This window comes from Dasypus novemcinctus, chromosome 17 (genome assembly GCF_030445035.2).
Source record: "Dasypus novemcinctus isolate mDasNov1 chromosome 17, mDasNov1.1.hap2, whole genome shotgun sequence".
NCBI lineage: Eukaryota > Metazoa > Chordata > Mammalia > Cingulata > Dasypodidae > Dasypus > Dasypus novemcinctus.
In genome coordinates this window covers 95,748,480-95,772,203 of record NC_080689.1, presented here as the reverse complement: position 1 = coordinate 95,772,203, position 23,724 = coordinate 95,748,480, and the positions used below count along the sequence as shown (strand labels likewise).

Sequence of the window (23,724 nt, the reverse complement as noted above, 5' to 3'; positions counted from 1 at the left end):
TCCAATTGTGCTGTTAGTTCTTCAATTTTAGGTCTCTCTACTTTATTGATGTATGAATTTATGGCTATGAATTTCCCTCTCAATACAGCTTTTGGTGCATCCCATAAGTTTTGATATGTTTTGTTATCATTTTATTATTTTTAGGGTATTTATCGATTTCTCTTTATATTTCCTACTTGACCCACTGTTTCTAAGAGTGTGTTGTTTAGTTTCCATATCTTGGTGCCAAATCTGGGTCTCTGGCCCTTGGAGATTTCAAGTTTCATTCCATTGTGGTCAGAAAGTAATTTTGTATGATTTCAATATTTCTGAATTCATTGAGACTTTCTTTGAGGCCTACCATGTGGTCTATATTGGAGAATGATCCATGTGCCCTTGAGAAAAATGTATATCCTTCTGTATTTGGGTGTAATGCTCTGTATTATGTCTATTAGGTTCAGAACCTCTAATATATTGCTCAAAGGCTTAGTTTCTTTATTGATTCTCTTTTGAGATGTTCTTTCCACTGGTGATAATGGTGTGTTAAAATCCCCCACTATAATTGTAGAGGCATCCATTCCTTCACTTAGTTTCTACAGTGTTTGTCTCACATATTTGGAGCACACTTGTAAAGGGGCATAAATGTTTATGATCGTTCTTTCTTCTTGAAAGATTATCCTTTTCACTAATATGTAGTGTCCATCTTTGTCTCTCACAATGTTTTTCATTTAAAGTGTATTTTGTCCAATATTCACATAGGTACATCTGTCTTTTTTTTCCTTGGTTATTGTTTGTCTGTAAGATTGTTTTCCAACCATTCTCTTTCAATCTCCTGGAATCCCTGAGTCCAAGATATCTTTCTTGTAGACAGCATATAGATGGGTCATATTTCCTTATCCAATCTTCCAATCCGTGTCATCTCTTGATGGTTAAATTTCATCCATTGTCTTTCAGTGTTATTACTTTCAAGGAATTACTTATATTAGCCATATTTTCTTTGGATTTGTGTTTGTCATATGTTGTTTTTCTTTCTCTTTTTGTCATTTTAATTGGTCTTATACTCTCCTCCATCTCTGTCTATCCTGTTTTGTTTTTTATTTCCTTTCCTCCTGCAAAACTCCCTTTATTATTTCCTGAAGAGTAGGTTTATTGTTGGCATACTCTCTTAGTTTTGGTTTACCTGTGAATATTTTGAACTCTCCATCATTTTTTAATGTTAGCTTTGTTGGATAGAGTATTCTTGGTTGGAAATATTTTTCTTTTAGAACCTTGACTATGTCATACAACTGTCTTCTTGCCTCTGTGGTTTAATGAGAAATCAGCACTTAATCTTATGGAGCCTGCCCTGTATGTGATGGTTCTCATTTCTCTTGCTGCTTTTAGGTTTTTCTCTTTGTCTGGCATATTGGATAATTTGACAAGTATATGTCTTGGGGTAGGCCTGTTGGGACTTATGCTGTTTGTGGTGTGTTGTGCTTCCTGGACATGTACATGCATCTCCCTCAGTAGATTTGGGAAGTTTTCAGCCTTTATTTCCTCCAAAAACCCCTCCATCCCTTTTCCCTCTGTAAGCCTTCATATGATATGTATGTTTGCATATTGGTATTGTGATTCAGGTCCCTAAGTCCCTGCTGAATTTTTTCTATCTTTTTATCAATAAATTCTACTAAATGTTTGATTTCAGATGTCCTGTTTCCACATCACTATTCTTTCCTCTGCCTCTTCAAATCTGCTCTTATTTGCTGAGAGTGTATTTTTGATTTCTTGGATTGTTCTATTGATCCCCATCATATCCATTATCTATTTGTGTGTGATTACAATTTCTTATGTATGCTTTTGAAATGTTTTCTTAATATGCTTACTCTTTTCCTTCACTTCATTGAATTGGTCCATGATACATGTTTTGAGAGTTCTAATTTTCTGTTCGGGGTTCCACTTCTCTTCCTGATTTTTAGTATGTTCATTGGATTGGGCCACGTTTTCCTGATTATTGGTATCATCTGTAGTTTTTTGTTGCTTTCTGGTCATCATTTTATCTTGTTGGTTTATTCTTTTGATTAGGTTCTTTGTCTCAAGGTTGAATTTTTGGTTGCTTTTGTGTGCATGTTAAGCCTTCTCTTTGTCACTTTGTTATTCTTATTCTATTGCCTTTTTGTTGGCTAAGTTCCCTTGAAGGAAAATATTAGGGTCAGAGAAAGCAAAAGGCATAAGAAAATATAATATAATAATAGTATTGATAATGAATTTTAGCAGAAAAACCACGTGAGTTCCAGGAGAATGGATATTGAACTCATGTTAGGAGTGTATATTTATAAACGTAAAAAAATGGAGTACCTATAACGAGATAGTAAACTGAACATGGGGAGGAATATAGTATGAATTAGAAGGCCAATGTGGTCAGGAGAGAGGGAAAGTGAAAAGAAAGGACAGTAATAAAAAGAGTGAATAAAAGATAAAAAACAGATTAGAGGTATTAGAGATAAAATGTCAGAAATATTGGGGGCTAAACAAAGAGAAGTGGAATGTAAGAGAAACAATAACTGATGGAGGATAGAATAGTGTAAAGGAAAGGGGATAGCATTAGTAGCCAAAATCAGTACACATAGAAAAGAGGAAATAGAGGGTGAAGAAGCACAGCAAATAAGAATGTTGCCTGCTGCACCTAATGTAAAAGATGAAAAAAGAATTAGAAAAAAGTAAAACAAAAAATTTAAATGTGAAGCAAATCAGAAAGAAAAAAAAAGAGAAAAAAGGACAAAAAGAGGTCATGGGGTAGATAAAGAGGACAGAAAAACAAGAAAACAAATCAACAAAAAAGACCAGATAAGGCCTCAGGCAATGCATCCTCTTTGCAATTGAATAAACTGCTTAAGAGTCTGACCTTCCATTTTCTCCCTTCCTCAATTCCCTCTCTCCCAGGACAGAAGGAAGGTTGCATGAGGGCTCCTGTAGAAAGTTAAAATGGGTCCCTGGTGAACCAACTCACCTCAGAAAATAATGTCTCATAATTTCTTGAGAGAGAGAGAGAGCACCCACCCCTTGCCAGGAGCATTAATCAAGCTATTGGATGCCTGCAAAGCATGTCCTACTGTCCTTCTCCCTTATGTGTGCTACAGGGGGGCTAGTTAATTTTCTGACTCCACATTTTCCCAGACCAAGTTTCTTATCCCAGGGTATTTAGGTAAATCAGGCTCTCTCAGCAGATTTGCCTCTCCTCTTTTCTTATTCTCTCCCCAAGTCAACTGATATGCTCTTCCAAACTCGATAAGGAGGGAGGAGATGAGAAGATTGAAGCTGCACTCCTTGGGCCCCTCTGCACCTCCCACCTAAACTCTCCCACTCCTGGAGTTAGTCTGCTACCAGAAGGATAGTGCAATGCCAGATTTCCATGAATGCTGGACTCAGGAAACAGAGCCCAAGAGAATGTGTACTTGGGGTATGTAGGTCTATGAAAGGTGGGTTGCAGGGGTTCAGGGAACACGGCTTTGGGTTCAGGCATTTGTGGAACAAAAGGCTTGGGAATGCTGCCATAGTACCAGCAGCTCTCCAGGAGTGCTATGCCCTCAGCCCTAGGGTGAAGGGACTTACGTTCCCATGGCTTCTGAGTTCATTGTTAGAAAGCCACTGTTCTACCTTAATCAAGCACTAATTCTGCTGCAATCTTTCCAGATCAATGTCCAGACACCTCCTGCCCTGTAGATGCCTGAAACAGCCCTCTCCTGCTGAATTCCCTCACCACACAGCCAGTCTTTGCAAGAGAGATGATGATGGTGTACCTCCTCGGATGCCATCTTGCCCCACTTCTTCCCTAACACCAATTTGCTATATGTATCTGCTGAAGATTTATATAAGTATCTCTGTGAGGAGAGATTTCCTTTAGATTAAATGGGGGTTCTTCTAAATTAATTTTGCTTATCTTTAATTCCATGTTTTTTTGTGAAAGCATGAAATATAGTGACTTTTTTTCTACATTAGAAAAAGAATGGCTTTGCAAACAGTTCCTTGATGTCTCTTTTTCATCTATAATCTCAGATGCTTACATTAGAACATAGCTTGCTTCCGATACTGATGTCGTTTTTCATCTTATTTTTAATATCTTTCTAGATGGATCTGCTCATGGTGGGTGTCCTCGAGTTTGGCCATGGCCTCGGACTAAGCCATGTCCTGGCCCCACAGTCCATCAAGCATCCACACCATCAGGCTCAGGGGCGTCCCCTATTCTCCCGGCTCCCCAGGAGGGTGAAGTGCACACCTGGCAGCTGCAGGGTTGCAGGAGTCCTTGTCCCCCACTGCCCCTCCCAAGGAGCCCTCCCTCCTGTGGAACCCCAGACAACATTTCCAGCATCCAGCCCTCAGGACGCTCATGTGTGATGCTGACCCTATGGCAGTAGCCCCGACTGTGGGAGCCTTCTTCGAAGGCAGGTCCTTCTGTGACTGACCTGGGCCAGGACCTGGAGTCAGTGCTCATGCACTCTCTCTGGTGGCCTGAGCCATACTTGGACAATGTAGAGGCCTGCACGACCACAACAGTGACCCCAAGGGTGTCTTCTTCCAAGTTTTGGAGGCTGTGAGGAAAGCCCCTCCATGCTGGGGGACTCCAGGCCTTGGTGGTGCCTGGAGTGGGGGCACGTGCTTTTCTGCCAGTCTTCACATCACCCTCCTTCATGGCTCTGGGTTTCCACACCCCCCATCTTTAGAAATACAGCAGCTCCTTGGTTTGGTCCCCTATTTCAGGACTGCTTTTTCTCAATTTAACTACCTCCATCTGCAAGTGACCCTATTTAGCATACTGAGGTTCTGGATGGGCATCAATTCTGGGGGCAAGGGGAGAGAAAAAGCTTCTGAAAATTCACTGTTGGAGGCCCAATGTCTCCTCTTATTAATACTATTGTAAATTCAGTAAAAACTTCAATATTGAAGACAACTGACCGATGTGTGTGATAATGATAGGACAAATATCCACACAGCAAAATGTGGTGTTGAGAATAGCTTTCCTTCCAATTTAAGAAAGCACAAATGATGAGATTTTCTTTTAAATGATTTTAGTGGAAACTTCTTCATACATTGATCCAAGAAACCTTTGTTATTCGACTCACTGAAAGAGAAACTGTGGTGATCAAAATTTATAAATATTCATTTACATAAATATTATAATATATATATGGTTAAAATATATGTATAAGCACATTTATCAGTACACACATGCACACACATGAACACACTGAATAACTGAATAGGGACTTAGACAATTTGATATTGAATAAAAACAAAATAATGCATTCTATACTTTCTCTCTTTGCTAGTTATAGGTTAATTTTGAAACATTTTTGAGCCTTTGTCCAAAATACCTAAAGCAACCAACGTATCCTCTAAATTAATGAATATTTTGTAAAGAAATCTTGTAAAATTTTCTCTAATTATATTCAAAATTAGTTGTTAATTTTTAATCCCTTTATTGAAGGAAGTGGAAAATTTCAACTTGTACTGTTTAGCTATTTCCAATTAGTAAATGGAAATTTTTCAATCAAGTTGTTATTAAAATATAGAAGAGACAAAAATAAAGAAGGTGGACTCAAGTTATGAATTTTGAGATTCCCTGATTGATAGCTGGAATATTTGGGCTGACAAAGTAGAACTTCCTTCAGTTTGTTGGATGCAAAATATTTGGCACCACAGAAGAGTTGCCAGTTTCTAGAGTCATTCACTTTCTGTATGTTGACCCACATGGATCTCTGAAAAATCCCTGCATTTCTAGCTGCATATTTTTTGGATTCCATGGAAATGCCTATGATAAAATTATTGAGTGTTCACTTATCTTATTTAAGCAGTTAAGGTTGATTGTGCACATGAGGTGGGAAAAGAGAGTCAGCAGCACAAATTGACTGTTCTTGAAAAAAATCCAATTTAAGAAAGATTCTGAGCAGAATAAATAGATCTAGAACTGTATTCTGTTAAACTTATTCTAGGCCAAGAACCCCTGGGAAATCCTTTTGGTCCACACAGTGGTACACATTCCATGTTGAAGAGTTTGCTTTAAGGTAGATTTGTGTGGACCAAAGGGTCCAATGAGGTCAGGAAAATCAGGAGTCAAAGAATCACTTTTGCAAGTTGTGCAGCTCTCCCTTCCAAAAGGAGATATTGTATGTCTGGAGCAAGAGTTTTAATGTCCCTCCAGATGGGGTCTGGATTTAGAGTAGTATTATCTTACATGAACTCATCTTTGGCAGAACTCACTTGGTCAAATACAATGTTCACTCAGTTGTACTGAGATATCTCTCTTCATGTTTTGTTAAATAAATTTTTATTTTTGAATAATTTTTAGCTTCATATATAAGTTGCAGAAGTTGTCCAGAGAGTTCCCGCACACCCTTGCCCACTTCTCCCTAATGTTAGCATCTTACATAATCATGGTACATTTGTCAAACTAAGAGATTGACATTGGTACAAGTTTAATAACTATAATCCAGACTTCCTTCAGATGTAACTAATGTTTTACTCCTATCCTGTTCCCCTTCCAGATTCCAATCCAGGACACCATATGCATTTGTTTTCCATCAATCTGTTGCAGGAATATTGTGTGACCTTTATAGAAAAATATTTTCATCACTGCTAGTGCATTGCTCCCATTTTATGGATAGCAAATTGTTTGTTCTGTATATCAAATTTCTATGCATTTGGCTACAAAATCTCATCATTTCAAGTTTAAAGATTAATTTTGCCTTCATATTAAGAATTTGCTAACACATTACTTTCATCCATTCATGCCAAAATTAATTGAGTACATTCATGGGGCCTCTGTACCTATACTGGGGAAAAAGAATCCATAGATTATGTAGAATTGTTTGAGAACCCTGAGGCATGTTTGATCTGGCTCCATGTGACTATCCAGTTTCATATATCACTCAGCCTGATTTTATATCTGCAACAGGAGCACTTGACTTGACTGCCCCCTGGTAAGGTCATGGAGTAGTATGAGCTGTGCCCAGAAATATACTTCCTAAGTTGATTTTATGTATAATTAATTAAGATTTTTTGGTCATTTGAACAACAGAAGTATACAATAGTAAATAAACATGTAGAATTTTAAATTCTAAAAGAAATGGAAGAATAAGACAGTTTATTTCTTAGATCAAGACCATATGCAACATTCTCATATGTTGTCCCATGTAGAAGGAAGAGTCATCCATATTTAGGAATCTGTAACTTTTCAGGGTCTTAAACAAATGTGAAGACAGCAGCATGGTTCTTGTCTACCTGGGATGTCCCCAAGTCACTGTCCTCTCTTATCAACAGCCCTGTCAACAATTTATTTGGTTGTCAGAGAATATGGCCATGGAAATCAGAGGAGACAGACCCTGACCACCTTCAAAGCTAGTTCTGTTCTTACGTCTATTTTCATAGCATAGCATTCATCTCTGACCCTGTGGATATGGAATAACATCAGGAAATCATCTGTGGGTAAAAGAGGCATAAAGCACACCACATTGTGTGAGAAGATACAGATGTCAGCATCATTCAACCATGAGCTAAATGGGATGATAATTCTTCTATGTGGATTTATGACTTCCCTTTAAGCATGTGGTTCATTTATATGTATTTATGTATGTATGTATGTATGTATGTATTCTCTCATTTCATCACTAATTAGCAATTTAGTAGGTTAGACTTTTGTGGTTCAGGAGACTGGGTCCAGTGTTGATGGTTCTCTTCTCAGGTTGCTACATGGTTAAAATAGGGCTACCTTCTGTCCAGAGCACAGAGTTGTCTTTCAAGCTCAAGGGGTTTGGCAGGAGCAGTTCTTAGTGGCAGTGCTGAGATCCCATGTCCTTGCTGGCTGTCAGCTCTCTCCTAGAGCTTGCCCGCATTCCTTGACACATGGGCCCTTCCCCTGGATTTCCACAGCCAACCTCAGATATATTCTTCCATTTCAAATCCTACTTATATATGAATCTCTCTGAGTTATTTGTCTCTGAACAGTAGAACAAAATTTAATGGGCCTCCCTTCTTAAAGTTAACAGCTTTAATGATATATGCAAAATCATTTCAGAGCAGTACCATTTCAACAACCGAGAGGTGTGCATATACCAGGGGCCGGAGTCCCCAGGCTCTTTAAGAATTCTACTTAACGTAATGTGTGTTTTTTTTTTTCCAATCATTTACCAAATATTGAATGGGCCTCAATTGGATCTTTGGCTTTGGGGGGGGCATTTGGAAAATTTAAATGATTTTTTAAAATCATTATATGACTTCTGGGAAGGAGATGATAGGAAAGCCAGTTTCACAGTTGCACTGAAATTTTAGTGGCTTCCCCTGTGTCTGAATCTTCAGAATGTTATTTCTTGTAAATTAGTAGGAGTACCTGCTAAAAATGAAAAATTAATTCTAACTATTGTTCCATGGATTCTCATAGTACCTAACCTAACCCTCAAACTTTCATTGAGTTAATATTCCCCTTGGATCAGGCCCATTCTGCTTTCACACTCTGTTTCATTAGTATTTCTTAAATATCCAGGATGAACTTTCATTTTCTGAAGTGCTCTTCCCTGTGCTTTGAAGACCACCCCTCTCCTCAATTCATGCATTAGACCAACAGTCCCCTACTCAAAGACAGCATTTCCTTACTCCACATTTTAGGTGGCCCCTTGGGCCAGGTACCCTGCATGACACATTCTGTTTTATCATCCTGTCATCTATGATGACTTTAAATTTTTGAATGTGTGTAAGAATGGAAGGAAATTATATTGCACTGATGCAGGAAACCTATCAAATAAGTAGTAGAAATTGTAGTAAAATAAGCAAACTGAAAAATGGATGTTAAGGGTAGATAGGGAATATGATTTAAAGTCTGGAAATGAGTTATTCAACTTTGCTTTTCCTTTTAAAATGTTTCTGAATATTCAGGATAACTCACACTTCCACATAAAATTGATAATCATGTTTTCCATTTATTTAAAATTTCTATTGGACTTTTTATCAGGATTGTATTGAATCTGTATATCAATTTGAGTAGAATTGATGTATTAATGATTTTTGGTCTTTCCATGTGTGAGCATGGAATATTCTTTTTACAGTTCTGACACTTCCTAGTCCTGAAAATTGAAGTTACTTTACCATTCTGTGGTACAAGGATATGAAAATTGTTTCGTGTTTTGTAGGATTGTTTTGAGGCTCAAGAAATTTATACATGTAAAATGTTTGAGCAGTTCCTGGCATCTAGACCAGATTTGAGCACTGTCTTCATTTTCAGCCTTTACAGGTGGCTGTTTCTTCTCAGTCTATTATATCTTGAGTCTTTATCATAATAAAAATATATCCTCACACCTCAGAATCCTCTAGTTTCTGATATAACATATTTTTCTGCCTGGTGTTCTCCTGAATACTCTGCATATTCCTCCTTTTTACCAGATCACGATAAAGTCAGAGATTGATCTTTATTTTTATTTTTATTTTTTTACAATAGTAAAAATTTATTTGACATTATGTTTCATTACCATAAGATCTGTTGTCTTGTATGTACAATGGCATTTTCTTCCATTTATTCCCAAGTCTTTAAATCAAAATCAAATATACATTTTTTTCAATTCTTCACCAAGTTTTATTTTACTATTAAGATAAATATAATGATTATCATGTTATGTTCTACTTATCTCAGTCTTCATAAAATCTTACTAGAAACATTGAATGTTGTCCTTGATGTCATTGGGACAGCCTATATGTTGCAGCTTTAGTTTCTAAATGCCCATTCATGGACTTTTGCAGACAGGTTATAAATTCGGTGACTTTGCTCAGAACAGATACCCAAACTCCAGTTCTAGAAATTCTGAGTCCAAATGTGTCTCAAGAGTCATATTTTCAACCACTTTGCCACCTGATTCTGATATTCAGCTAATCTGAGATGCTGAGAGGATCTTAGTTGATTATGTAGTTGGTGAATTTAGAGGGATTGAATTATTTTGTGAATTCCTCAACCTTCTCTCTTCAAGAATGCCAGAAAAAAAATCTACCTTTTTATAAATTATTGTAGCGTACTTTCCAGTTTCACATTTGTTCCAATTTTTTTATTACCTAGAAAGTGTCATTAATAGCTACAGTTTAAAAAATCATTGTGGTTTTAGTAATTGTTTCTTATTTTTTTTGCTTCTAGCTTCTGCTATGGTCTTAGATAATGACATTCGAGAATAGAGAAAAGAGCTGTCTCTCTACCATGTGGTTAAATTTGAGAGAGACCTGTGTCAACCCTTCTGGTGTTCCTGGCCCTTTTCCTTATCACCTTGGGAAAACTACTCCATTTAGTCTTAGAAGATGCTGGCTGAAATATTTGATGCATCTGAAACTCCCATTCTCTTGGGTACACTGCCTTGGTCTGAGCTACCTACCTTGATGCACAAAGTTGCCAAGTTGGACTAGATTTAAATAGTGGCAAACATTGGAAATTACAGGTTAATTATGGGTTAGGCAAATATAAAATATTTGCTGAAGAAGAAAATCAGGAGTGCTGCCAAGCAAGTAATAAAGGGCAACGTAAATCCTCTTGCTAAAGTGGCTCTGACATTTAGTGCAGGGGGTCCATTGTGACTATTTTATTGTTTCCTACCAGCATTTTGTTCACAAAAACTTTTTATGCAGCAATAAAAAAAAGAAAAAATGAATGCTAAAAAGCAAACATTAATGAATATTTTCCCATTTTTAAATGGGTCTGACTCTTTTTTATACTTTAAAAAACTTTTTAAAGTATTTATATTACAAAGCTATCACATAAAAATATTGCTCCCTACCCATTCCACATTTTCCCACATTAACAACATCCTTTATTTTTGTAGTATATTTGTTATCATTGATGAACACATCTTGGAACTCCCACAAGTCATGGATTTTAGTTTACATTGTAGTTTACACCATCTCCTGCACAATTTTGTAAACTATGACAACATATACAATGGTCTGCATCTGTCCTTGCAATGTCATTCAGGATGATTCCCATGTCCGGAAAATGCCCACAGAGGAGACCTGTTTTTCCCCTTTCCCTTCTCTCAGAAACTTCTGTGTACACTGCCTCCACCTCAAAGAGAAAATTTCTTCCATTGCTAGAATCTTGTCTAGTAGAATACCAGTAATTCTACTCTAGTCCATCATTCATTCTCAAAGCCTGAGGATGCTTGAATGGTGATGCCCACTCTGCCTCCAATTTAGAGTGGGCTTAGATCCCATGGGGCAGATGGATGGGACTCTCTTGCTTGCAGTTGCAGACCCTCCTTGTTCCTTGAGAGTTTCGTTGTCCATCATCATCTCCTTGTTAGTTGTCCTTGGTGAGTCCAATGAATTGGAGAGTAGGTATTGGTAACCTTTGAGATAAACAGTTACAACTGGCACATGGACGACCCAAAGATTTGTCTCTTGGACATACACCTATTAACTCTAGTACTGACTCTTGGTTCAAATAGAAGGGGTAGAAGAGCCATGTATAGGGAAACCACGACTGAGTCCATCTCTGTCACACTAGGGGGTATCAATTCCAAAGTAGGGCTCAGTTGCAAGGTACCAAACTCCAGAGCTGATTGTGCTGTTTATGGTGTTGGATGTCTCCAGGGTCCCATGTGCCCTGCTATTTAAGGCAATATTTAATTGGGCTGTCAATGAGATCCTGCTGAAATGTGCACAAGCATAACCTCTGGAATGACCTCCCAACTCACTTTGAAGTCTTTTAACCATATAAACACATTTTAGCCTTTCCCCCTTTTTGTCGAAGTCTTTTTCCCATTGCATTGCTAGTTGGTGCTCATAGTAATCCCGTGGTGCCAGGGAGACTCGTCCCTGTGACTCCTGTCCCACGTTGGGGGTAGTAATGTATTTGTATGTTGAGCGTGGCTTAGAGAATGGCTGCATTTGAGCCACAACGAGCATCTCAATAATTTCCTTTTGACAAAGAGTAGAAGGTTGGAAAAGTGTAACTTGCACTAAAGGTTTGTTGAAATGTACTGTATGATATGAGGGCTAACCTCATTTAAACCAGAACGTACATCAGTGACAGAATACTAGCATCTGTATCTCAGGGAAACTTCTTTTTTAATCGCACTATTCCTAACACCAATTTACCACATGTATCTGCTGAAGATTTATTTAAGTAACTCTGACAAATGAGATTTCATTTAGATCAAATGGGGGTTCTTCCAAATTAATTTTGCTTATCTTTAATTCCACATTTTTAATTCCACATTTTTGTGCAAGTATGAAATATGAAGTGACTTTTTTTTCTCCATTAGAAAAAGAATGGTTTCTCAAACAGTTCATTGATGTCTCTTTAACATTAATAACCTCAGATGCTTCCATTAGAAAACAGTTTAGTTCCAGTACTGATTTCGCTGTCATTATATTGGCAGTATCTGTCTAGACGGACCTGCTTGTGGGGGCAGTCCTCGAGTTTGGCCACGGCACTGGGCTGAGCCACTTCCTGGCTCCGCAGTCCATCGTGCGGGCTCCAGGGCAAGGTCCTTGGGGCGCCTTCTCTTCCAGCGGGCTGCCAGGAGGATGAAGTGCTCACCTGGCAGCTGCAGGGAGTGCGGGAGTCCGTGTCCCCCACTGCGCCACCCGAGGACGCTCCCCTCCTGTGGAGCCGCAGAGAAGAGACCCAGCATCCCGCGCATAGGACTCGAGCTCGGGTGTCACGCCGACTCTGCCGCAGCGTCCCCCACCCGGGGGATTCTTCTTCAAAGGCAGGTACTTCTGGGACTGGCCGAGGCGGCACCTGGGGTCGCTGCTCACGTGCACCACCTCTGGTGGGCCTGGGCCGCACCTGGACAGCGGGGACCCCTGCGCAAGCGCACCAGCGACCCCAAGGGCGTCTTCTTCAAAGTTCTGGAGGCCAGAGTCCAAAATCCATGTGCCGGCAGGGCTGGGCCCTTCGAGGCTGCGAGCAGAGCCCCTCCACGCCCGGGGGCTCCAGTGCTGGGCGGTGCCTGGCGTGGGGCCCCTGCCTCTCTGCCCGTCTTCACACCGCCCTCCTCCGTGGCTGCGAGTCTCCACGTCCCCTCCTTAGAAAGACGCCAGCCCCTGGATTAGGTCCCCTATTCCAGGACGGCCTCGTCTTAAATTAAATAACTCCATCTGCAGGGACGCTATTCAGCATTCTGAGGTTCTGGGTGGGCATCAATTCCGGGGGTATGGGGGATAGAATAAACTTCTAAAAAATCATTCTACTGGAGGCCCAATGTCTCCCATTATTAATACTATTGTAAATTCAATAAAAACTTCAACATTGAAGAAAACTGATCGATGGGTGTGGTAATAAAAGGACAAATTTCCGGAAAGCAAAATGTGGTGGTAAGAATAATTTACTTTCAATTTAAGAAAGCGAAGATGATGGGATTTTCTTTTAATTTATTTTGGTAGAAACTTGTTCATATTTTGACTGTGTTATTCTACTCACTGGAAGAGAAACTATGGTGATCAAAATGCACAAATATTTATATACATAAATATTATAATACATATAGATTTAAAATATATATGTTTAAGCACACATATCTGTACACACGTGCACACACATCCACACACAGAGTAACTGAACAGGAAGTTAGACAAGGTGATAATGAATTTTAAAGAAATTATCCATTCCATACCTTCTCTCTTTCTAACTGCAGGTTAATTTTCAAAAAATTTTGAGACTTTGTTCAAAACTCTTAAACTAACCAAGGTGTCTTCTATGTTAATGAACATTTCATAAAGAAATCTTGTATAATTTTCTCTAATTATATTTAAAAGTAGTTGCTAGTCTTTAATCTCTTTATTCAAGGAAGTGGGAAATTTCAACTTGTACTGTTTAGCTAGTTCCAATTGTAAATGGAAAGTTTTCAGTCAGGTTGTTATTAAAATATGGAAGAGACAAAAATAAACAAGGTGGACTCAAGCTATGAATTTTCAAATTCCCTGATTGGAAGTAGAAATATTTGGTCTGACAATTCAAATACATCTTCCTTCAGTTTGTTGGGTGTGAAATATTTGGCACCACAGGAGAGTTGCCAGTTTCTAGAGTCATTCACTCTCTGTGTGTTGACCCACGTGGGTCTCTGAAAAATCCCTGCACTTCTGGCTGCACATTTTTTGGATCCCATGGAAACGCCTATGGTAAGATGAGTGAGTGCTCACTTATCTTATTAAAGCAGTTAACGGTGATTGTGCACATGAAGTGGGAATGGAGAGTCAGCAAAAAACCTGACTGTTCTTGAAAAGATCAAATTAAGAAACAATATTAGCAGAATACATAGATCTAAAAATGTATTCCATTAAACCTATTCTTGGCCATGAACCCCTGGGAAAACCTTTTTGTCTACCCATACCCTGGTTGAAGAGTTTGCTCTAAAGTAGGTTTGTTTGGACCAAAGGGTCCAATGAGGTAAGGAAAATCAGGAGTCAAATAATCACTTTTGTGATTTGCGTACCTCTCACTTGCAAAATGAGATACTGAATGTCTGGAGAAAGAAATTTAATGTCACTCTAGATGAGGTCTGGCTTTAGAGTAGGATTGTCTTACATGACCTCATCTTTGGCAGAACTCACTTGGTCAAATGCAATGTTCACTCAGCTATACTGAGATATCTCTCTTCATGTTTTGTTAAATAAATTTTTATTTTTGAATAATTTTAGCTTCATATATAAGTTACAGGAGTTGTATTAACATCTTACAAAATCATGGTACAATATCCAGCTAAGAGATGTACAGTGATACAAATTTAGTAACTATAATCTGGACTTCATTCATTCATAACTGATTTTTTACTCCTCTCTTGTTCCCCTTACAGATTCCAATTCCAGCATATCACATGCATTTGGTTTCCATGAATCTGTTGCAGGAATATAATGTGACCTTTACTGAAAAATATCTTGTTCATTGCTAATGCAATGCTCACATTTTAAAGGATTGCATCATATTTCCTTCTGTCCATCAATATTCTATGCATTTGGCAACAAATCTCATCATTTCAAGTTTAAAGATTAATTTTACCTTCATATTAAAAATTTGTTAACACATGATTTTCATCCATTCATGCCTAAACTAATTGAGCACAAAATTGAGGCTTTGTATCTATACTGGGGAACAAGAATTCCATAGATTATGTAGAATTTTTTGAGAACTCTGAAGCATGTTAGATTTGGCAGCATGTTAATTGGGTCTCTTATATCTCTCAGCCTGATTTCATGTCTGCAACAGGAGCACTTGGCTTGACTGCCCCTTGGTAAGGTCATGGGATAGTGTGAGCTGTGCCCAGAAAACATAATTGCCAAGTTGAATTTTGTATAACTAATTAAGATATTTTTGGTCATTTTAACAACAGGAGTAAACAATACTAAATAAAACACATAGAATTATAAATTCTAAATAAATGGAAGGATAAGACAGTTTATTTCTTAGTTCAAGACCAAATGTAACATTCCCATATGGTCCCATGGAGAAGGAAGAAGTCATCCACATTTAGGAATATGAAACATTCTTGGTCTTAAGCAAATTTGAAGACAGCATCATGGTTCAGGTTTACCTGGGATGCCCCCAGGTCACTGCCCTCTTACCAACAGCCCTGTCTAGAATTTCTTCATTTGTCAGAGAAAAGGCCATGGAAACAGAGGGGACAGATCCTGACCATCTTCAAAGCTAGTTCTGCTCTTGTATTTTCATAGCACAGTATTCAGCCCTGAGCCTGGGGATGTTGTAACATATCAGGAAATCATCTGTGGTAAAAGGGGCATAAAGTACAGCACGTTGCATGAAGAGAGACAGGTGTCAGTGTCATTCAACCATGAGCTAGTGTGATGATAATTCTTTAATCTGGATTTATGACTACCCTTTTAGCAAGTGGTTCATTTTAATACATATACATATACAGGTGTATATATATATACACACACACACATATATATATCAGATTTCTTTCATTTCATAAATAATTATCAATTCATGAGATCACAGTTTTATAGATTAGGATTCTGGGTCCAGTATTAATGATTCTCTTCTCAGTTTCCTACATGGTTAAAATAGGACTAACTTCTTCTACACAGAGCACAATGTTCTCTTCCAAGTTCATTAGGGTCGGCAGAATCAGTTCCTTAGGTAGCAGTGCTGACATCCTATATCCTTGCTGGCTGTCAGCTCTCTCTTCCTAGATCCTGCCCACATTCCTTGCCACATGGTCCCTAGGAACTCCACAACCAACTTCAGATATATTGTTCCATTATAAATCCTATTTATTTATGAATCTCTCTGAGCTCTTTGTCTCTGACCAGTATAGCAAGATTTAACAGACCTCCCTTTTTTAAAGTCAACAACTTTAATGATATATGCAAAATCACTTCACAGCAGCACCTGAAATGTGTTTCAACAACTAAGAGAAGGTATGTATATACCAGGGGGCAGAAGTCCCCAGAATTTTCCAGAATTTTACTTAACACAATGTGCGTGTTTTTTTTTAAGACATTTACCAAAGATTGATTGGACCTCAATTGGGTCTTTGGTATTGGGGGAGCATTTGGAAAATTTCACTTTTTAAAATCATTATATGACTTCAGGAGAAGAGATAATAGAAAAGCTAGTTTCCCATCTGCACTGAAATGTTAGTGGCTTCCACTGTGTCTGCATCTTTGGAGTGCTATTGCTTGTAAAACGATCCAAAAGTATCTGCTAAAATGAAAAATTCATTCTAAATCTTGTTCCATGGATTCTCATAGTATGTAAACTAAGCCTCAAACTTTCATAGATTAAATGTTCGCCTTGGATCAGGCCCCTGTCTGCTTTCACACTCTGTTTTGTTAGTTTTTCATAATTATCCAGGACGATATTTTCCCAAATCCTGTTCGTTTTCTGAAGTGCTAACCCCTGGGCTCTGAAGGCCAGCCCACCCTCTATTCATGCATTCGGCCAACTGTCTCCCACTCAAAGAGAATGTTTCCTTGCTCCACATTTTATGCGGATCCCTCGGGGTCAGTTACCCTGAATGACACATCCTGGTTTATCATCCTGTCATCCGTGATGACTTTAAATTTTTGAACATGTGTAAGAATGGAAAGGAAATTATATTGCACTGATACAAGACACCTATCAATTAGGTAGTAGAAATTCAAGTAAAATAGGCAAACTTAAGAAAATGTATTAAATGCAACTTCAGGGAAGAGGAGGGAAAACATGGGTGTGTAGAGCAAACCTGAATTAATTATTAGCATCTTCTAAACACAAATATATGATGCACCAAAAACAGGGTGGATAGTTGATGAGAAGGAATGGCTTTCCTGATGACGTGTGCATGTGCAGCACCATTCCGGAATCCAGAGAGGGGACCTTCTCTTAAGATAATGGGCTCCTAAGGAAACAAACTACCAGAAAATGTACTTACTATTAATTAGAAGTGGAACAATACATGCCCTAGGAAACTCAACATGAAGGAAAACCTCTTAGGAACATTAGGAAAAAATCTTTGCAGGAAAAATTAAATTCATTAGAGTGGAAGATTTTTTTAATCTATGAAATTGTTAAACTGACCCAAATTTTCTCTTTTCCTCTGACTGTTCGTGCAGAGGGTTGACTCTGAAATGGAGCAGGTTCACATGGCCCTACCTTTCCTGAGTAACAGCTTAGCTCAGAGGAGGAAATCTCAAAGAAGCAGGTTCGTAATGGCTACAGAAAAGCTAATTGCTTATCGTGTACCCTCCCAGTAAAATGAATCGTTCTACTTGTTCATAATTTAATTTTCTATGCCTAGAAGTGTTCATGATATTGTTATTTGCATAATTCTGTGTCATTGGTTTTGGGTAGGAATGAATGAAGAACTGCGCGATCAGAATTTGGGAATAGAAGCCATTTTACCTATGACCACTAGGGGGAGGTGTTGCTCTTCAGGTCTGCTAATCACTACATTAATGATTTTAGAGAGTGGTCGACTTAAAGGACCCTACTAAGGGTGACTTGTAAATATTTGTTGACGCATTTCTGGGAGTAGTGTTTGTATTAAGGGTAATACAGAGGTCTTGCTTTGGGTATATTAAGTGAGGTGCCTTTAGGATGTCAAAGAGGAGCTTCAAATATACGTTTAAAATTTAGAATAGCCTGAGATAGATATACAATATGTGAAGTAATCTTAACCTATCCAATGACATGAGTATATTCCACATATGTTTTGGCACCATATTTATAATATTTTATTAAGTTCTGAAAATATACACTTATAGATGCATGTATTCCATTAAAAGATCCTTTTGTTTTCAAGTTGGGTGCATTTGATTTGAAAGAGTAGAATTGGTGATAAAATATTTCATTTTCCAATTGTACTGAATATTGTTGAAAATTGTGGTGTTAAGTTTATTTCTTGTCTTTTGCAAGCATGTGGTTTTATTTCCTGTGGTCCTGGTATTTTTATCTCCTTCCATTATTTATTTTTACAACTCATTGCACAGGCACATTTGACTTTATACTCTCTATTGATTTGCATGTGCTCCTCGGGGACTTGGTTGTCTGCTCAGAGCTCTATTAATGCAGTTTCCCTGGAGATGGGGCTTGAGTGCATCAGACAGATGAGCAAGATGATGTCACATTCCCAACTGCTGTTATTCCTGGTGTTCTGGGCCTCAGGTGAGAGGTGTAGAAGAGTATCATCTTGATAAAGTTGAGGAATGGTTTTAATATGCAGAGTGAGCAAACTATTTCATCTAAAGCAGATCTGAATATATATGATAAATAAGAACCTACATTTTGATACATATTTTATAGAAGTGTGATTTAATGTTTGATCTATGTTCTTTTCTGGTTGCAGGTTCCAGTGGGGACATTGTGATGACCCAGTCTCCAGGCTCTGTGGCTGCATCTGCAGGAGAGACCATCACCCTCAAGTGCAAGGCCAGTCAGAGTGTTAGCAGCTACTTAGCCTGGTACCAGCAGAAACCCGGACAGGCTCCTAAACTGCTCATCTATGCTGCTTCCACCCGGGCATCTGGGGTCCCTGATCGATTCAGTGGCAGTGGGTCTGGGACAGATTTCACTCTCACCATCAGCAGATTCCAGCCTGAAGATTTAGGAGATTATTATTGTCAGCACGATAACAGCTTTCCTCCCACAGTGCTTCAACCTCGAACACAAACCTCCTCCCCAGGGCTGTAGGGCAGTGAGTCTTGCAGCACCAGCTGCTTCCTCCTCAGACTTGAAATTGTTTGCTTCCTCCATCTGTCTGAGAAACCACATCCTTTAGGGGACTGTACCATCGAAATCTTTTTTTTTTTATATGGATCGAAGGACAAGGTGAATAAATTTCTACCTCTTACCCTCTAGGCAAGGGTCTCGTAAACTTTACACCCTGATAGATTGATTCTCTCTTCGTTGTACCTCCTTAATGTTTAAAATTTTACCGTCGTCTTTCCCTATTCCTTCCATCCTCTTCCTTCTTCCCCATCATCCTTCAAATCTTGTCCTTCACAAAATCAAATCCTTGATCCTTTATATTCAAAACTTACTCAATGAAAGGTCATCTTCCTCCCTTACTCTTTCCTTCCCTGGACTCTGTTGCCATCCAGGACTTTCTTAACAGTGTCACAAAAGGTGATTTGATTTGCTACTCTACCATTCTCTTTTTTATTTAGATATTTTCATTTCCTATTACCATCAAACAGTAATTGTGGATGCCTTAATATAATATACGCATTGAAGAATGTTTATGTTATAAGGGATGATGCTCACTCAATGAAATATGTTGATTTAAGTTTGGATATAAAATTTTCCAGTGAGCTTCATATTCCAGTGATTGTCACCCTATTTCTATAGTTCTCTTATCAAATGGATGAAACTCCAAACTCACCAAAAATTAAATGTTTTCCATATTGTTACAAGGTCTGTGTTTACTTCATCTTGTTGCCATACCTTTGAAATAACACATACACAATTTTATTCTTTACAACTTTGCCTAATATTTTATGTTCCATCTTGTAAAAAAGAAAGACAATGCAAAAAGGAATATATGTATATTTGATGGTGTGAAGCAGGATGCACCTCAGCCAAGTATGATGTTAAGGTGGATGCATTCTGTGGGTATAAACTATTATAGGTGAAACTTTTGAGTAGGTCACTTCAGTCCATGCCTGGCCCACTGTGGGTCTCAGTCCATTTACTGGAGTCATTTATATCAGAATGAGATACAGACCAAGAAGGAGAAAGCCATGGCAGCAAGAATCTGAAGCAATGAATCCTGGAAGATGTCGAAGAAATAGGCAAATATCACCCTGTGTCTTGCCATGTGACAGGGTCTAGGATCCCTGGCAGCTGGTCTTTGAAAAGAAAGCATTGCCTGATGATGCTTTGATTTAGACATGTTTCTCAGTTTCAAAATTGTAAGCTTTTAAGTTAGTAAATACCTCTTGCGAAATCTGACCCATTTGAGCCTGGCAAACTAGAACAGTCTATATTCAAATATTTATAGAATAACTGAATGTCTGCCTCCTTTTGTAAAGCCCTTTTTTCCCCCTCTATCTCTTTCAGCTATTCTCATTCTTTCATGGCAACTCTCTTATTCTTCAGCTTTATCAATCTAGAAATGTGTGACAATTTTCCTCCTGAACTTTTTCACCAGTTGTCAATTTTCTCTCTAACCATCCATTGGCACTGAAGGAATTCATGGTTCTTAAGCCTGCTGTAACCTGAACATTTTGGATAAACAGTTAACACATTATTGCCAATGTACTAGTGAATACCCCATACATTCTACTTTATTTCTGAAATTTCTTCATATATACATTGGAAGATGAAATTTAGTTTCACCAAATGTCTCATCAAACCTGAGGAGAATACATCAAATTCTCTGACACATATAACTTAGAAATTCTTAGAAATGAGAGATATTTTAATCACTGAATCCTTGTGATCCATTCACTGAAGAAATATTTATTAAGTGATTCCTCGGGCAGTTGCAAAGGTCCTTCCTTTCATTGTAGTTGATGAGAAAAAAACACATGTGAAAAATATACACTATGCCATTTCTGAGTGATAGGACAAAAAATAAATCAGGTCTGATGAGGAGATTGTGGCTTAAGAATGAATAGCAATTAAAAGATGAAAATACATCAGTTAACTACTGTCATGTAAAATATCATGCTCAAAACTAGTATCATAAAGCTTAAGCTGGTGAGTTTTTGGTGAGCCATGCAGTCTGCTCATATGGAGGCCTGACTGATTCATCTGGGCCTGCTCTTGGTGTATAGTTATCTGGCAGGTCCTCTGAGGTCTGGCTGATCTAAACTCAGTTGTCTTGGCTTCCCTTCCCATATTCCTCAACTGGCCATCAGCCTGACTTTGGATTGACTACACCACATGTCTTTTACGACTGGCAGACTTATTCTAGCTTCTTTGGATGGCTATTTTCATGCTCCAAAAGATGAAATGAAAGCCCATTTCCAAGTGTTTTGTACCGTGATGGATCAGCTACCTCATCCCTGTGCCTTCTTTATTTAAGTTTACCTATTTTGACTCCTCATTCTTCTTCCCTTTCCTAGATCCTATTATTGTCCTCCAAATATGATTTAAAGGTATAATCCTGGCAGCTCAGGTTCAAGTTCTCCTCTGGAGGTCTTGTCTGTCACTCTCCCTCCTTACCTACTGGACTCTCTCCAGGCAGGTCCTTCTGCTCAGCTTCCGATGTTTTCTTTTGAAAAGAAAATTTTTAAAGATTGAATATTATCTCTTACTTTTCCTACTTAGGGCTATTCCACAATTTTCTAATCCTACTTATAAGTATGTGCAAATTTCCCCAGAACTTTTCATCTCAAGTATATATTTAGGTGTGTTTTTTTTTTTTATTTTTTTTTATGTTTTATTTTTTTAATTGACTTTGTAATAATATTACATTAAAGATATATATATATATATATATATATATATATATATATATATATATATATGAGGTCCCATTCAACCCCACCACCCCCACCCCACCTCTCCCCCCCCCCCAGCAACACTCATTCCCATCATCATGACACATCCATTGCATTTGGTAAGTACATCTTTGGGCACCTCTGCACCTCATAGTCAATGGTCCACATCATGGCCCATACTCTCCTCCATTCCATCCAGTGGGCCCTGTGAGGATTTACAATGTCCGGTGATTGCCCCTGAAGCATTAGGTGTTTTTTTGTACATCTTTGACACTTTCTGCCCATGTGTCTTCAAGTAAATTACTTAACCTCCCAGTGTCAAGATTCTTAGATATAAAGTGCATATTATAAATGCCACTGTTTTGTGGGGATGCTGTGAGGCAAAATGAGTAACACACATAACAGGCTATGAGCCAAAAGTGATACATAGAAAATACTTCTTTCCTACGACTGACAGTCTTTTCATATCTCTTTTTAAAATCCCTCAATTATTTATTAATTATTAATGATTAAATTAGTTTTCTGTGGCGGTTTTAACAAATTTAAAGAAAAAAACTTGATAACTCAAAATAACAATTAAAATCTCTCATCGTTTTGGAAGCCATAAAATTGAAATCGAGGATTCTGTAAGGCCACACTTCTGGAAGCTCTCCAGGAGCATATATTCCATGCCTCTACCAGCCTATGGAGGCTGCCAGTATTTTTTGTTTTGATACTCCAGCTTTCAAGTCCAGCATCTTCAAATTACTCTATGCTCTTTCCTCTCTTGCATTTTTCTGTTTGTCTGCCAAGTTATTCTGCATCTCTTTTATAGGAATACATGTGATTGCATTTTTGCTTAATGAAAACCTAGTATAATCTCTCCATCTCAAATTAAATGCAGTACAATGTATGTTTCATATGAGGTAGCACGCCTGGGTACCAGGTATTTTCAGGCTGGTATTCAGTGTACAGTGTGTTCCCTTCAACCTCAATACTACCCATTTATCCCAGATGCAAAATTCATTGTCCTCATCCCAACACGCCCAAACATCTGAATAAATTACAGCCTCAACTCAATTCCCAAACCTAAATATCTCCTTTACAGTCCCAAGTCACCATCTAAATCATCTAAATTAAGTATGTATTACATTCTCAGTAGGATTCAATCTGGGGTAAATTCATTTCTCTCTGTAGACCAGCAACTAGAAAAGAATTTTCCTTATTCCAAAATCATGGTAGGGCAGACATAGTATAAATGTTGCAGACATCCTAAATCCAAGAGGGAGAGGTTGAAAGGAGAAAAAGGAGCACTGCTCCCAAGCAAGTTTGAAATCCTGAAGTTCTTTTAGGTTCATTGCCTGGGGTCATCTCTCTAACCTATGGATTGTCCTTGGGCACATGGCTCTGCCCTCTGGATCTCTGGTTTTGGCCACAGCACCCTGGTCTCTGGTCTCTGAGCCTACGTCTGTGATATCTCTTCCTGCAGAGCTGGTCTCTGTCTTATCTGTGGTAGATTGAATTATATACGTATTCTTAATCCTTGTCAGTATTCCTGTAGGTGTGGATGCACTGTAGCTAGGACTCCAAATATGTTATTGAGTTAATGTATGGCCCACCTGGTTGAAAGAGGGCCTTAATCCAGATTACTGGAGTCCATTATAAGCATGAGAAATTCAATCAAAGATATAGAAGGCACAGGGAGGATCCAGAAGATGGAGGTGAACAGAAACCAGAAGAGAAAGAAGAGGACATTGCTATAACTAGAAGACAGGGATAGTAGCCAAGGAACCTCAAGGATCTCTGATAGTCAACACTGGAATGTTATAGACTTTGGGGAGAAAGCAATGCCTTGCTGCTTTCTGAGTAGCTGACTTC

General features: G+C 38.4%; 1 gene segment (V, D, J or C); it reads left to right on the top strand.

Moving 5' to 3' along the window:
• Positions 1 to 19,111, top strand: part of LOC101437417 (immunoglobulin kappa variable 1D-12-like) — a 74,043-nt gene extending 54,932 nt beyond the window's left edge. The window contains 1 exon segment of the V gene segment in view: positions 18,768 to 19,111. Within this exon segment, the coding sequence occupies positions 18,768 to 19,111 (344 nt within the window).
• The last annotated feature ends 4,613 nt before the right edge of the window (positions 19,112 to 23,724 follow it).